At 44.0% G+C, this 16,786-nt stretch overlaps 1 protein-coding gene across 5 annotated transcripts in view; it reads left to right on the forward strand.

Moving 5' to 3' along the window:
* TMTC4 (transmembrane O-mannosyltransferase targeting cadherins 4) overlaps positions 1–15,208 on the forward strand; it is a 63,829-nt gene extending 48,621 nt beyond the window's left edge. For 4 of the 5 annotated variants that reach the window (XM_045081352.1, XM_045081350.1, XM_045081354.1 and 1 more), the window contains exons 12-18: positions 862–941; positions 1,096–1,203; positions 1,310–1,451; positions 8,085–8,199; positions 9,358–9,470; positions 12,516–12,585; positions 13,973–15,208. In XM_045081352.1, the coding sequence (XP_044937287.1) occupies positions 862–941; positions 1,096–1,203; positions 1,310–1,451; positions 8,085–8,199; positions 9,358–9,470; positions 12,516–12,585; positions 13,973–14,121 (777 nt within the window). In that variant the 3' untranslated portion in view covers positions 14,122–15,208. Of the gene's footprint in view, positions 1–861; positions 942–1,095; positions 1,204–1,309; positions 1,452–8,084; positions 8,200–9,357; positions 9,471–12,515; positions 12,586–13,908 lie in introns of all 5 variants that reach the window. The other variant, XM_045081353.1, reaches the window with a different exon arrangement.
* The last annotated feature ends 1,578 nt before the right edge of the window (positions 15,209–16,786 follow it).

A 16,786-nucleotide genomic window follows, 5' to 3' on the forward strand; every position in this document is an offset into this window, starting at 1 on the left:
ACACACACCTCCCAACCCAACCCCTACCACCCCCGCCAACAGCCTGTGGTATTTTGTTATGGCGGCGCTGGGAAACACACGCACTTACAGACCTTGTGCTGGTCCTTACTGCTTCTGGACAAAGACTAAATCAGACCAGTCACGGCTTGGGGTTCCCTGAGCAGCCTGCTCCCCACGCCCTCTGGCCTGGCCCCCCTGCCCTCCACACTCCAGCAACACTGGGCATCCTGGAGCCTGCTTGTTGTTTGCTCCGGCCGGCAGGCTTACTCCAGCCCCTTCACCTAGTGACCCCCTGCAGATTTCCAGAGGAGGGAGGGTTCTTCCTCAGGGAGGCCCTCCTCCGGCCCAGACCAGGTGCCGCCCTGGGGACCCACCGTCCTCCACAACCCCAGCTGCCTTCAGGTGACACACTTTACAACAGGATGGACCCACAGCCTGGGATCAAGCTCTGTATCGGACTCTCTGCTCGGCGGGGAGCCTGCTTCCTCCTCTCCCTCTCTGCTTGCTTGTGATCTCTGTCTGCCAAATAAATAAAATCTTAAAAAAATAATAAAAATTAAAAACCCCTGCTTTGTAATTTTCGAGGTTTCTTTACTTAAATGTCCCTCTGTCATTCCTGCGCGACCTCATCTGCTTGTGGCGCCCTGTCCTTCCCTCCTTTTCTTACAGGATGGGGAGTGAAGTGTGACCCTGGCCTGCCCTCCGTCGGGTTTTAGCCAAAGTTCTGGCGGGGTGGGGTTTTTGTTTTGTCTGTCTGTCTTCCCTTTGGCTTTGGTTGTCGGTGAGAAGCTGCGATAGGTATCCCAGCTCTGAACCAAGAAGCCTGTCCACTGACGGCCAAGTTTGTGTCTGTATTTCCAGGTTCACTACAACGTTGGCAAGAACCTGGCCGACAGAGGCAATCAGACAGCCGCCATCAGATACTACCGGGAAGCCGTGAGGTACAGCAAGCTTCTTGTCTCTTTCACGTCCGTGTCTGGTCTTAACTGTCGGGGATTCGGAAAAGACCCCGACTTTCAGATATCCGTGCCCGTTCCTGACAGTTCCGCGAAGACCACTGAGCGCTAACAGCTCGGTTTCTCTCTCCGCTTCCAGACTAAATCCCAAGTACGTTCATGCCATGAATAATCTTGGAAACATCTTAAAGGAGAGGAACGAGCTGCGGGAAGCAGAAGAGCTGCTCTCCTTAGCCGTGCAGATACAGTAAGCGCGGGTTTGTGGGATCCCAGCGGCAGAGAGAGGCACGCCTGTGTTTTGGGCTCGGGGCCTTTCTTTTCCTTGTTTCTCTTTTGAAAAAATGCTCTTCCAGGCCGGACTTCGCGGCCGCGTGGATGAATTTAGGCATCGTTCAGAACAGCCTGAAACGCTTCGAAGCCGCCGAGCAGAGTTACCGGACGGCGATCAAACACAGGAGGAAGTACCCCGATTGTTACTACAACCTCGGGCGGCTGGTAAGTGTCAGGTGTCCCAGGGCTGCGGAAGAAAAGCTTGGTTTTTCCCTTTATATAAGAAAATGGCAGAAGCGCCACTCGTGCCAGCTCGCGACGCCCTGTAAAGTTCTTTCGCATGCTCGTCCCGTGAAGGTAGCTGTTGGAGGTCCTTGTCTGTGACTCTTTAAGCTGGAGTAAAGAGCAGTTCCACTAAAATTAGGCAAGTGTTAAATTATCTCCAAGGCCACAGGTTAAACCAAGGAATAAATTAGAATTTTTTTAAGTCCCTCGTGCCCTATAAAACAGTACTCCAAAGGTCACTTCCTGATAAACATCGGTTTCTCTGTTTCAAAAACATGAATAAAAGCTGAGATTAACAAAGCAAAGCCGTAACACGGCTGCTGAGTTTCCATCTTCTTCCTCCAGGGACAGCCCCCGCGGTCCTGGGCGCCCGCGCTAGCTGTTCTTCCTGTAACCGAAAGCCCCCGGGGGATTTATTTGAAACTGCTTCGAGACTGTCCAATGGAAATAGGAAAGTGTGTGCTCCAGAGTAAATTTCTCTTCTTAGTTACTGACTCAAGAGCTGATTGTTGGTGATTTTCTTTCCCCATACTTTCTTTCTTTTTTTTTTTTTAAATATTTTATTTATTTATTTATTTATTTGACAGAGAGAGACACAGTGAGAAAGGGAACACAAGCAGGGGGAGTGGGAGAGAAGCAGGCTTCCTGCTGAGCAGGGAGCCTGATGTGAGGCTTGATCCCAGGACCCTGGGATCATGACCTGAGCCGAAGGCAGCCGCTTAAGGACTGAGCCACCCAGGACCCCATACTTTATTCAAGTAAATATTGCAACAGTAGCTAATACAATAAGTTCAGTAATCTTTTTTTTTAAAGATGCATTTACTTATTTATTTATTCGACAGACAGAGATCACAAGTAGGCAGAGAGAGAGAGAGAGAGAGAGAGAGGAGGAAGCAGGCTCCCCGCTAAGCAGAGAGTCGGACGTGGGGCTTGATCCCAGGACTCCAGGATCATGACCCGAGCCAAAGGCAGAGGCTTTAAACCACTGAGCCACCCAGGCACCCCAGTAAGTTCAGTAATCTTAAAATCTGAAAGCATGTATTAGAAATGATGGCGACATGGATTCTGTCATTGCTTCTGAGAAACCTCTATTGGGATGCACAGCTCAGTCCTTAAAGCTCTGGATTTTCTTAATGAAGAAGAGAGCCGGACACATAACGATGTGAAATGATGGAGGTGGTGTAACTAACCTTTGGGGTCATATATACATGGGCGTTACATCGTCATGTTGTACACTTTAAACTTATATAGGTTCTATGCCAGTTATACCTCTGTAAGACTGGGGGGAATAAGACATACCCACGTCTTTAAATAAGAATTATATTCTCCCTTCAGTTGGGCTTCAAGAAACTCACAGATATGTTCCTAATATATTCAGTTTGGTTAAATGAGATTGTTAAGAGAAAGGGGTTTTATTCATTTTAGCCAAACTGGAATGCACAAATAGTGATGTGATATTTTTTTTTTTTAAGAAATTTAGATATAATTTCCCAGACTCCATCCAGCCGAGCCTCACAGGTAGGAGGACATCAAAGTTGGTTTTTAAAGAGATGCCTGTTTGTCCTCACTTGAAGGGTCTAGAAACTTCTTGGTTTTATGGGATCCTTATGTTACCAAAACCAGTGGTTCCCAAAACTGGCTGAATATCCAGGTCCTCTCACCGCATCTCAGATTTATGGGATCAGAGGCTCCACAGATGATACAAACATAGGCTTGTATTTACAAAACAAACCAATGAAATTCTCCGGTCATCCCAATACCCTGTGTTTAGGAAGCAGATCTATCCAAGGGCTGAGAAGACTGACTGACCAGCTCAGAGCAGAAGAGACTGTTCGGGGAGCACAGCCTAGGAAACATGAGTCGCTTTAAGGATTATCACAAATCCAGGCTTCTGTTCTTAGCCTGATGGGAATGTGTTTTGGCCCAAACTGCTTTGTTTCTGGATTGGTTAGCAATGATTTTGCATGTTGTAGAGATAGAATTTTATGAATGGAGGAAACTAAGTGACCAGAATGTGTGGCTAATGATGGTAAAGTTCCACTTCTTCCACTATGCATACACCCATTTAAGTGAGCAGGTACTGCATGTGTTATAAATTTCCAAGTGAAGTGGCTTGAGTGTTTATTATTCAAAAAATAGAAAACGTGTTTCATTTGTGATGTATCTGGGGAAGATACCATCTTTTTTTACATACTGTAGTGTGGAAAAGAGGAGTTGTTTCTTCCTGGGCTTGGAGGAAGGTGGAATCAGTGTAACAGCAAGATGTTTAAACAAGGAAAATTGATAGCAGGCAATTCCTGTTGTCCCACATAACTTTCTCCAGAGCAACTTGGCCTTTTCCCACATTTTTGTTTCCTTTTACATTTTAAAATTCTGTGCTAGTTACAAACTAGATCTAGCTACAAACACAGTTGTAGATATAGCTTTCTCTATGAAACCTGAAGATTCAAGGAGAGCTGAAATTATTCTAGTGAGAAGCTGTTGAAGGCAGATTAAAAAAAAAAAACAAAACTTTCCTCTGCCCTCTTAGGTTCTGCCTTTGGGGCCCTGCAATTAGACTGACTGCAGACAGATTAACAAGAAAGAAAAACAGTTTATCCACATATGCATTGTTGATACACCTGGGGAAAAACTCAGTGATGAGTGACTCAAAGGGGTGGTTAGAACTTGGGCTCATATAGCACCTGAACAAAGAACAGTAAATTTATAGAGAAGTGACAAGGGAAAGGAAGGGGGTTTAGGCTTCTGAGGGCAGCAAACCGTCAGAAGGTAAATATAGGTGGAAACTAATGAAGGTTTGTGTAGGTCCTTCTTCAAGGCCATACAACATCCCCAGGAGAGGGGATTTACGGCAGTCCTTATGTCTCTTGTTTCTGCTTTTAGTCACATAAGGGAAGCTCCAGGAATGCTTCTTTCTGCATCTGTTGAATCTCAAGTGTCTTTAGTACAGTAATCGTACATCCAGGTGATATATTTGGGATAGTATATTTTGATCCTCCATATTGTTCTCTCTGGGGAGGAGAGTAGGAAGACAAGAAAACCTCGCCATAATGATACAAGTAGAGACCAAAAACTTCAATCACATAAGGCAGGCGGATCCTTGCAAGGTCAGTGAAGTAAGAATGGAGGATGAGAGCAAATTGGGTGTTAGCCGAGCACTTGCAGGGATAACTGTTTTTGTTTACTGTGGCTACTGCACTAGGACTTGCACAACATTGTATATGACGTCCGTATGAATTCTCCCACTTTTTTTCTTCTGTTCCAGAGGTAGCTTCTTTTTTTAATTTTTTTTAAAGATTTTATTTATTTATTTGACAGAGAGAGATCACAAGTAGGCAGAGAGGCAGGCAGAGAGAGAGAGAGGAGGAAGCAGGCTCCCCGCTGAGCAGAGAGCCCGATGTTGGACTCGATCCCAGGACCCTGAGATCATGACCTGAGCCGAAGGCAGCGGCTTAACCCACTGAGCCACCCAGGCTCCCCAGAGGTAGCTTTTTAAGTTCCTGTTTGCAGAGTGTATTTCCTTCCCCTAGTAACTGCCTGTCACTGCAGTTACTTGGGGTTTGAGAAATAGAGAATTTATGCTAATAAGCCCTCTGTAAGAGGTCCAAAGAAAAGAAAACAGATTATGAAAGTCGGGATTTTATCCATGTGCCCCAGTCCTTGGAATTCATTACCACTTCCGTGTAGAGGCTCATCGGTAGTATTAAATATATTAGACTTCATAGTACTGTCTGTGTATGTTGTTTACCAATTATGCTACCGTGAAATGATCTTCCTGTGTTCCCTTCTGCCAACTGTTCTTGCTTATTTAAAGATTTTACTCTCCATTGTTGTTTAATTATCCAGCTTTTGCCTGCTTGACAGCTTAAAAGCATTAAGAGCTTAATCTTTAACTGCTCAACTGACACATTTATATATTGGTGAATAAGATGAAGCTAATAACTTAAATTTTTCTTTTTAAAAATCCTCCTTAGTCAGTCTTTAGTAATGAGAGACGGTAATGTGTTTTGATTTCTGCACCCATATAAGAAGGGAATATAATGCGGTTTCCTTGTGAAATAGAAAATTGGGAAAAGCTGGATTGTTTGCGACGTGTTACTATTTGAGAATTTCAGTAATAGTGACCGGAGATATTAACTAGAGATGATTCATTGTGCAAGCCTGATTGTATGTCAGGAGCCAGACAGGAAAACAGAAACAATACTAATTATTATATTGTATCATATTTAGTTTATTTATTCTTTTCAGCAATCTCTATACCCAACATGGGGTTCAAACTTACAACCCCAAGAACAGGGGTCACATGCTCTTTGGACGGCGCCATCCAGGTGCCCCTGTGCTAAGTATTTTAAATAGAGAAGAGTCAGTGTTGGGACTTGGTTAGGTAACTGCTGGAAGACTGAGTGACAGGAGGGAAAGAGGACTTACCTTGGAGAGTATAAGGAAAACTGTAGGGTTGGGGGAGCCAGCAGGAGGAAATGGCACGGCCAGAAATAAGGGCTCAGAGAAGGGGCTACCAGCTCCGAGGCCACCATAATCTCAAGAGCTGAAATCATGGAGGGGGACTACAGCTTCTAGCCTGGCACTGTGGAGGGAGAGACAACGCCCCTTCAGATGCCCCGTCAAGGAGAAGGAGGGAGAGCGTGAGAGAGGAGGAAAGAGCCCCCCTCCCCGCCATCTGATGCCAACCGCGACTCCTGGCAGAAACCTAGCAAGGAACCAAGTGGCAAAGGACCCCGAGAACTGTGTTTTATGGAGTACAGAAGGATGGGCGTAGGGCTCGTAGGTCAATAATGTGGGCATTACCTGTCCCCTTGTTGGGCTGGTCGTTCTGGCCAAATGCCCATTTTTCTCTGCTTCCCTTCAAGTGTTTGTTCACTTCATGCAAGATGCTAAAAGAAAGGGAACGCTGAGACAAACTAAAAGGATGGTTAATGTTACCTAATTCTGTCTGCTGTTATTCTTGAGGAAATAGTAAGAAGAAGAAATAATAAAATACATGAAGAATTTTGTTTTTGTGTAATTGAAGTTTTGTTGGTTCGCCTGAGTATTAAGAGGGTCACCACGGAGGTTGTCCGGCTGACTCAAAGGCGTGTCACTTGTTAGAGAGAATGGACCAAGAAACCAGTGGAAACTCCAATACAAGCAATTAAATGCTGGCATAATTAACACCCTTAACTATTTTACTTTTTGAACTTTTCACATCATTTCCTTACTTACAGGGTGAGATACTGTGACTTGAGTTTCTGAGTCTCATGGGAAATCTGACAGCATCATCAGCAAATAGATATTCATAGGGTCTCCCTAATTAAACCTTTCTTTCCCTTACTTAATGTGCCACCTGTGTGCTGTGCGGGTCATAGAGAAAGTGAGAATGTTTTTGTTGTCTAAGAAAAAGACTTGCCAGTGAGGAAGCAAATTACCTTAAACTTGGATAAATTGTTATCATTCGTAGTTTTTGCAGAGGTAAAGGAACGAAGTTCATTCAGATGAGATGGGTATTTGAGCTGAACGGAAGAGGGCAAGAGGTTCACTGGCCAGAATACATCCATCACTTTCTCCCTGGGAATACTCTTCCTAACTACCCACTGTACCCGCACAAAGCTACCCACTGTGTGTCGTTACCAGTGTTAAACAACATGCCCTCTCAAAAGAAAGCCACAGAAAATTCCATCCTTCCTACAGGAGGCAAACAGGCTTCATATTGCCAAAGCAAGGTGCCTGGCTGGCTTGGTCCATACAGCAGGTGACCCTTGATCTCGGGGTTGTGAGTTCGAGCCCCATGTTAGGTGTAGAGATTACTTAAAAATATAATCTTTTTAAAAAATTGCCAAGGGCTTTCATATTCCACTTGAGACTTTTCCAGGGAGTTTACTAAGTATGTCTGATGCACTCATTGTTTTGTACGTAAAGAGGAAGACCCTGCTAGAGGGTCCTCCCCAAGGTGAATTTAACATATGTAGCTGTTAATCGCATTAAATATTTTTCTCTTCTGTTTTTTATTTATTTTTTATTTATTTTTTAAATTTTTTCAATTTATTTATTTTCAGAAAAACAGTATTCATTATTTTTTCACCACACCCAGTGCTCCACGCATTAAATATTTTATTTACCACTTTAAATAATACCTTACCAAAGACAGACTATGTGAAGCCTTTCTAGAAGACTAATGATTAGGTTTTTCATTTGTGTCTTTCCAGGAGTCTCAAATATTATTTGACCCCTGGAATTGCTAAATTACAAATTACAGTCAAGCAGTTGTAGGCTCGGAAACTAGACCATCGGTGCTCATTCTGGCTTTACCACTTCTAGACCCATAACTGTGGGCAGCGTGTAACTTGGAGAAGTTAACTTCAGTTTCTCTGTGCCTCCGTTGTTGCATCTGTACAATGGGGAGGGTTATCTACTTCAGTGAGCTCTTTTGAGGGTCAGTTGAGTTACTGTGAAAACTTAGGAGCTCAGTAAGCACAAGCTAGGCTTTGCCAAGTTTGGGGTTTGGTTTTGGATGTATCTCAGAGAGAGGAAACAGCGACGTTGGAATATTGATTTCTCGGGGCCGGGCTTTATTTTCAGTACGCGGATCTTAACCGCCACGTGGATGCCCTGAACGCATGGAGGAACGCGACTGTGCTGAAGCCGGAGCACAGTCTGGCTTGGAACAACATGATCATACTGCTCGACAACACAGGTACAGGAAGGCACCTCGCATAGATCAGGGGACACTATGCCCCAGTGCCATGCCATTGGCTTGGTCAGTTTGCTTCCCGGAGAAGTCGCCTGAACAGATTCTATGTGCTTTTTTTCTCTAGTGTGGATGAGTTGAAAAAAATTAACAGAGGCTAATAGTTAACATGCCAAAAATTATTCTTCTAGAAAACAGTTTCCTTTGACATATTGAAAATATGTATGTCTGGAGAAAATGGCACTTGACTTAGAATTAGTGCTGAGCCATGGGGGAAGATGGGCAGGAAGCTCTCATTTCTGGAGACTGTGATCTAGCATTGCCCATCATCTCGGATGCTGGAGGGACCCAAAAGTGAACAATAATGGCTTTGGGGTTAATAAATGCGAGGTCCGTGCTCTCAAGTTCATGGACTCTTCTTAAAAGAGATGCCCTCAAACCTACACTCAGAGCCATGGATTCTTAGTCTAGATATAATGCTAACAGACTTGATGTGGTTTCTGAGCCGGGATCTTAGCTCCAGCAGCTGGAGTTACTCTGCTCCCCTACTTTTGAAAAAATCCAAGCATCCCATAAGAAATGATGGTTTTAATTTGGCAGAATTTCAAGCCAGTGAGCTGTCTAAGCAGTGTGGAGAAGAGATACACACTTGCCTCTAATGAAGGTATAAAATGTGTACTTCGATATGATAAATATTCAGTTATTAAAGTGTTACTATGGATACTGTTATTCTCCAGACTGCCTTTCTCCAGTTTAGGTGTAACTGGAATCTGGGGGGAAATGAAAATCAGGTTTTATGTGCTTTTACAGAATTTAATCAAAGGCTGTTTATATATTATGTCAGAATTGTGCTGGATGCATTGGTTTTGCAACAGATTGTATTGTGTGTGTGTGTGTGTGTGTGTGTATCTGTGTATATGCTTATATAAGTGTATTGTGCATCTATGTGTGTTGTGTGCCATCGGTGTGTTGTGTGTGTGGTGTGTGCACATGTCTAGTGTGTATCTACTGTGTGTATGCATGTGTGTTATGCTTTCTTCATTTTCTTCATTCATTCTTCATTCATCACCATTGTGTACAATGCACGTAAGCACTGTTAGACAGAATAAAACACCAGTACAATGTTAACATGTTTTTCTAAATGTTGCTGTGTTCTCCACGTAGGTAATCTAGCCCAAGCCGAAGCAGTTGGAAGAGAGGCCCTGGAATTAATACCTAATGATCATTCTCTGATGTTCTCGTTGGCAAACGTGCTGGGCAAGTCCCAGAAATACAAGGTGTGTAAACCACAGGCCGTGATTTCTGGTGGTTAATGCCAGCATCTGACAGAAGCCATAAGTGTTACTTCTGCCCAGTTAAACTCAGAATTAAGCCAAAAGAGTGAGAGCCGGGCACCAGTGCGGCTCGGTCAGTTTGCTTCCTGGAGAAGTCGCCCGAAAGATGGGTTCACAGGGTCAGACTTCGTGTCCTTCCTCATCAGAGTTCATTACCTTGTTCGCAGGTGGGGAGGGAGGAGAAGCCCAGGAGGAGGCAGTGACAGCTCATCCTCGCCGAGGCCCAGCCCTCGCTGAGGCACGAAGCTGTCCAGTGCTGTCCCCTGCCAGCGGATGGGAGCTCTGGGTTGTTTGCTGGGGCCGCCTTCTGCCCTAAAGGAGTGACAGCCCGTGGGGAATGCTTCCAGCCACACGTGTGGTTGTCGTAGGCTGTCCGCAAGGCCCTGGCAGCAGCTGACCAACGGAACCACAAGATACGAGATCCGCGCTCTCTCCGACCCAGCTCCCAGGACTGGCCAGGAGTGAGCCACGAATCAAAAGGGGCACAGCATGACACCCAATGTCCCTAAGGGGACTCCGTGTGCCTAACACCCGTGACCTCAAACTTTAAATTGATGTATCAGAACCAAGAGGGGAGTGTGTGAGATGCAGTCGGCCCAGATCCCTCCGCACAAGAGGTCTGTCTCCGTCATCGTAAAGTCAGGCACGGGGTACTTGTAGCACGGGGCATTGGGTTTTTAACACAGATGTTACAGAAAACACACTTCCAGAAACAGCGCCTTAAACCTTCATGAGAGAAGGGTTTTCTTTTGGGATCCGGAGCTATGTTGATTTTGATCACACGAGGCCAAAGGAGGTGATCAGTTTCTGAGCGTTCCATGTTCTTTAGTTCTCTTCTGCTCACCAGGATGTCATCACCTGCATAGTTTTGCACGATACCATAGTAAGCCATTTCATACATGTCTCTCATTTTTAAATATCAGGGAGTTTAATAGCTTCAGCACACATTTCAACATTTCTAGATTTTGCTCCAGACATGCTTTTTAAAGGGGTGAATTTTTATGTTTCGTGGGTTTACCCGTGTAGAGCTGGGGAGGAAGGTAAGGTTTGTGGTTTTCCCATCTAGGTTCCTCTCCAGCCTTCTCCACCAGCTGGGACGTCCAGCGGCCACCAGCAACAGCTGCTCATTTTCAAAAGACAGTCTCTGTAACCACTGTATTGATTTTTCCATCATCCCATAGTCTATAAGCTAGAATTCTTTTTTTTTTAAGATTTTATTTATTTATTTGACAGAGAAAGAGATCACAAGTAGGCAGAGAGGCAGGCAGAGAGAGAAGAGGAAGCAGGCTCACTGCTGAGCAGAGAGCCCAATGCGGGACTCAATCCCGGGACCCTGAGATCATGACCCAAGCTGAAGGCAGAGGCTTAACCCACTAAGCCACCCAGGCGCCCCATAAACTAGAATTCTATTAAGGGGACAGAACCCACGGTCCATTCGACTTCCAGCTGACATTGTTCCAGATAGAGTAGAAAATACTCCATAGAGCAGAACAGAGAAATGGGCTTCCTATTTTTCTAGGTATTTTGCATCCTAATTGTCTAGGCCAGGGCGCTGAGCCTAAGATAAGGAAAGAGAAGAAGTTTTTAAGTTGATTTAGAGTCTCTGGTCCTCCTATTTCTCAGAATTTAGGCTAAATGATAATGTTTGAAAGTTGTCAGAAAGCATAACTACTTAGAGCGTAGCTACAAATCTCTACAATGCATTTGATTTTTTTTTTTTTCCAATGTACCTAACATGGCAGGAGAACCTTACACTACCTTGAAAGAGTTTCAGCTGCTCTACCTTGGAATGTAGATGCTGAGTTCTGGAAGTGATGTTTGCTGACATCTTGTATGTTATCCTGATGTCTTCATTCAGTCCTTTTTGGATGACATTTCCAAAATACAAATTTTTCTCTGCCCACTCTCTCTCAAAGCTTGTGGTTCCAGAGATGTTTGCCCAAATGCCCCACCTGCTTCTCAGGAGTACCACAGGCCATCTCGGGACAAAGAAATCTGCCTTCCTCTACTTTCTAAAATCCCTGATCCTAGGTGTGGGAAGCCCCCTTGGAAAACTCGGAGATCGTGCAGCTAGAAGGAGCAAACCCGTCCCCGAACCTACAACTTGAGTTGTTTCAGCTTAGTGTTTGATACTCACTAGCACTTGTGTGTCCCTTCTGGGAACACAGATGTAGACGGTGCGAAGAGCTACCCCAGCAGGTGTCCGCAGAGAAGAGTCAGGCATCTTTATTTCCTGGTATTATGGTCGAACGGAACCATCCAGGCAGCCATGGTCCCATAAAGATAGGGTAAGAAGACACTTGGCCGTGCCTTACCGCAAACCGATTGGAAGCGAGCCCTATCTGGAGGAAGTGCAAGTCTATACAAGAATCCGTCCACGCGCCTCAGGAGCCTTTGGTCATGGTCATGTACAGTACTGTGACCGCTTAGATGACAGATGGCCGTCCCTCCCTCATTCTCTCCGCTTATTTTTCCCAGCTCAATGGGCTGCTTATGGGTTGCTGAGAGGGTCGGGAGTTCTTGTGGGAGGTTAAATTGGCCCCAGCTCCTACCTTGAGAATATTAGAAGTGAGTTCATTGAGGCTGACTGAAAATGACGCTTTTGTGGGTATCCTCAACCATTCGGCCTCTTCCTGGCCACTTGACTTTGAAAGCTCATTCTCCGCTGAAACCTGAATGGAGCTACTTCCTTCAAGTTGCAAAATTCCATCCCCTTGTGGGAGGCAGAGCTCATTAGCGTACCCGTGCTCTCTCTGCAGCCGACCCAGTCTTCCCTCCCTGCCGCCCTGTCACCTCGCCCGTGGTGCCCTTCCCTGACTGCCCTTCAGAACCTCTTAACAGGGTGTGGTCCCGCCCGCCTTCCCAGATTTTGCTGTGGGAAGGATCCAGTGCTATAAAACGAGGACATTACAAGTGTGAAAACCATAAGCAGCAAAACTGTGTGGCTTTTGTGTCGTGCAATACCTTGTTTTTTATACCATTTTCTAGGAATCTGAAGCTTTATTCCTCAAAGCAATTAAAGCTCATCCAAATGCTGCAAGTTACCATGGCAATTTGGGTAAGGAAATATTTTAGTTTGGATTCTATCGAAATTCTGTAAGTTGAAAGAAATGGGTACCTTTCTGTAAAATCAAAGTTGGGAGAATGTGTTTTTTTCCAATCTAACATGTATTGGCCTTTATAATCTGGTTCTAAGATGTGTTAAGTTTTTTTTTTTTTTTTAAGGAATTATCACATTAAAAAGGTAGCTATGTAATAATCATATTTACAAATCATAATGATATGACTGGACCAACCCCAATAACCCCCACTCAGCTTATCCCTTTCTTATGATCTGCTTTGATTTTCTTCTTTTGTATGAAAGATCCTAGAATGTTAAACTGACAAGTACTTTGGAAGTGTCTGGTCTCACGTCCTTCCCCATTATAGCCCAGTCTCCTCTGGGTTCTTACGTTCTCTCGTGTCTTGGCTAATCGTGCGTCTACAATGATTTATCCCTTAGAATTCCTTTCGCCCATTTTCACATCTCAATAATTAAGATTTTTAGAGCATAACAGTGTGGATGTTGAGAAGGCTCCATGTGTGAATGTGTTTTTAACCAAACCTGTTCCCTACAGACTCTAGCTTCTTCTTGGGAAAGTCACAAAGCAGCAACCGTTCCTCCCCTGCCCATGTAAAAAGTTACTTTTACTTAGAAAATCACAATAATAATCAGACCCTTTACCATTCTAATAATTAGATTTTAGATGCCATTTTTTTCTGGTCAGATCTTAATGTTAGCGACCTTATTTCCAGCGAGGAACAAACAAGCTGTTACTTTGCCAAAAAGAGGGTGGGGTGTCATTATTCAGATGCTGGACTGCTGCACGGCTCTGAGCGGCGATGGAGCCCAGCTCGATGCAGCCTGACTTCCTGGAAATTTCCTGGCAAACTTAGCGTACTCTTCCTTTTTGTTTTTCTTCTTTTTATTTTTTTTTTAAGATTTTATTTATTTATTTGACAGACAGAGATCACAAGTAGGCAGAGAGGCAGGCAGAGAGAGAGGAGGAAGCAGGCTCCCTGCCGAGCAGAGAGCCCGATGCGGGGCTATATCCCAGGACCCTGTGATCATCACCTGAGCTGAAGGCAGAGCCTTTAACCCACTGAGCCACCCAGGCGCCCCTTCCTTTTACTTCTTTATGTAATAATGTTGTTGTAGGGAGAAGACTCATGTCTAGTGATACACAGAACTCCAGGAGTGACCGGAGGTGGTTAAACGGACAATCACCAGGGAGTGTGGTTATAATAAATAATGCTTGTGGTACAAACAATATTATTTTAAACAAGGATTTTTGAGAACTGTTTGCAGAGGTGCTGTAATTTTTTTTTCTTTTTCTGCAAGCTGTAGGGAACACTGCGAGGTATTCAGAAGCATTTCCAATGAAACCCATCTCTTGCTGTTTCAGCTGTGCTCTATCATCGTTGGGGACATCTCGACCTGGCCAAAAAGCACTACGAAATCTCTCTGCAGCTTGACCCCACTGCATCAGGAACCAAGGAGAATTACGGTCTGTTAAGAAGAAAGCTGGAACAAATGCAGAAGAAAGATGTCTGAGCCTCTCGTCTGCATTTTTTGTTGGTTTGCGTGCATGAAGCCTATTGTTAATATTACGTGGTTATGTTTAACCATTTAAAAGTCTTACATGTTGTTTATTTTATTCTGTTTCTTTTTTCTGTGAAAACAAAGACATGCAAAAAGATTACAGCACCAGCAATATACTCTTGAAAGCTCGATGTGGTTTTTGCATTGAAATTGTATTTTTTCAGACGACTCCAATGTAAATTCTCAAATTCCAAGAGTGAAATCTTTTTTAATTAAAAATAAAAAAGGAAAAAAATTACCTGGAGTGACATGCAGTAGAATGAAACCTGCACAGGGGGTGTGAGCCGTGTTGTATAGAGACTAGCGCTATTACAGGTCGGTCGTGAGCAAGGAATGACAAACTGACTCCAATTTATATAAATATTGAATGTGTCTGTATATTTGAATTTTTATTTAATGACAAGAAAGAATAAATTAAGATTTTTGGTTTTTAAATTTTTTTTAGCAGTGTACTTCTTCTCTTGTAAGGAAATATATTTATTTGTATTTTTATGTTTTGAACAGGGCAAAAAATTGAATGAGGAATGAAAATTTTAACATCTAGTATATTTATATACTTTTTTCCCCATCGGAAGACACTCACTCCTGCAATAATCTTTGGATTCTCCTAATTTCAGCTTCGTAACATAGGAAATTATGTAGTGTCCGTATTCTATATAAGCTGTTACTATTAATAGAAATCCAGGCCATGCTTTAGGCAAAAGCTGGCAGCCTGATGTCTTTGTTTTTGTTGTATCCAGTACTAAGAGGGCTACATATCTATGTAAGTTGCTTTTTTATGTTTTTAGCTGTAAAGCAGTTTTCCATTTGGCTTAATGGAACTGTAGTCATTATTATATCCAGAAAATGCAAGAGGTAAATTTTCTCTTAAAAGGAGCTGCATTTGGGGTATTTGTGGTACTTTTCAAAATTGAAATTTTTCTTGTCTGATTTGATCAGAATTACCATGTCTGCTTTATTTTATTCTTCTGTATATGCTGTTGAGCTAATGATTTATGCAATCTCTCTAATTTCTTATGCAGTAAAATTATTACACAAACTGGTACTGTGTGATGTCGCATTGCCCTCTTAATAGATGATTTTCAAGTTAGTGAACTTTGTGTTCCTTTCCCTTTAAAATGAAATCAACGTGACCAATTCGTCCTTCTGGCATGTGGCTTCTCTTTGGTGTCAGGGACCCCTAATAGGACTGCACTCTGGAGTTACCCAGGTTTAGAGAATGGGATGCACAGATCCACAGTGAGATGTATTGAATTCTCTACACTCACATTGGGGCGGGGGGCGGGGGGCGCAGATCTGCGTAGAATTGCCGTTTAGAAATTGTAACTTACCATGGCTTGAGGTATATCAGGAAAGAAAGTGCTGGTGTTTGACATACATCAGAGAGAAAGTGCTGTGTTTCAAACGTTTCTTAAAAGGTCCCAAACTAACAGTAACAATTTATAGATCTCTCAGGGGCAGCAGCTGTCTTAGTCTTATTTATGTTCCTACCGTCCTCAGCCCAGCGGATAATAGATACACCCTAGGCTTGTTGATCTTTTTTTTGTTTTTAAAGCGAATTTCTTTCTTTAAAACGGTGCTTGCCTTCTGAGAGTAAAGAAAAATATTTCTTGTGAAAGCTCCTTCAGGACTTTTTTTTCCTACAGATACTAAAACTTCTGCATCAAATCAAGACACGCACATCCGGGACCCCTGCCTGCAGAAGCGGTCCCCTTAGCTGTCACCACTCCATCTCTGGGGATTTCCGTCGCGGCTCTCTTCTTTCCAGAGACAACAGTCATTAATTTGATCGATGCTTCAGGCTGTCTTCTGTCTCCGCGGAGCCGAGCGCTGTTCTTTCTCTGCCACCTGTGGGCGGCCACCCTCTACTCCCCGGCTCGCTGTCCCCACACTCCACGGGCCACCGGAAGGGGGACTCTGTCTCCCGGGTCCCCCCTTATTTTATTTTAATGTTTTTATTGCTGATCACAGTAGGGGTTAGGATGGGGGGTTGTCCAGACTGACCCGGGGGAAGTTTCCAGTTTGAGAACTCTCAGAGTCCTGAGCCTCCTCCTGCCACTCTGAGGGTAAAATCGCAAAATCCTGAAAAGCTTGTGAGGTCTTCGTCTCTGCTACATTTCTTCCCTGTTTCCATGCATCTTACAAGTAGCTCTCTTAAAACTTCCCCCCTTAGACTTCGCCTGCTCCCTCGATGGGGCTCCTTGGAGTTCTGATTCTATCCTATGTCTTAAGCACGATCTTTATATGTACTCCAAAGTATTGACTTAAAATATCATATGCAGAATAAAAGCCTGAGCCCCACAGCAAAGCACTGGACATCCACGGCCGTATTTGCATCTATCAGCTTAGACTTTGGGGTGAGAAAACCTAGATTTGGGTCCATGTTCTCCCACTGTGATGTCATAAGCAAGCCATTTAGCACTGCTTAAGCCTCGGTTGTCCCAGCTGACGGTGCATGGGAGGGTGCCACAACTGTGCCTTCTACCAGGTAGAGGGAGTTCGAGCCAGATTTGCCAGGGTTCGCAGGCCCAATGGTCCTCAAAGATGGAAGGCTACAAAGCAGGCAGGCAACACAATCAGATTTCAATTAAGAAATCTGATTTTGGGGCACCTGGGT

Source organism: Mustela putorius, unplaced genomic scaffold (assembly GCF_011764305.1).
Source record: "Mustela putorius furo isolate JIRA1106 unplaced genomic scaffold, ASM1176430v1.1 tig00000551_pilon_pilon_pilon, whole genome shotgun sequence".
Classification (NCBI taxonomy): Eukaryota; Metazoa; Chordata; class Mammalia; order Carnivora; family Mustelidae; genus Mustela; species Mustela putorius.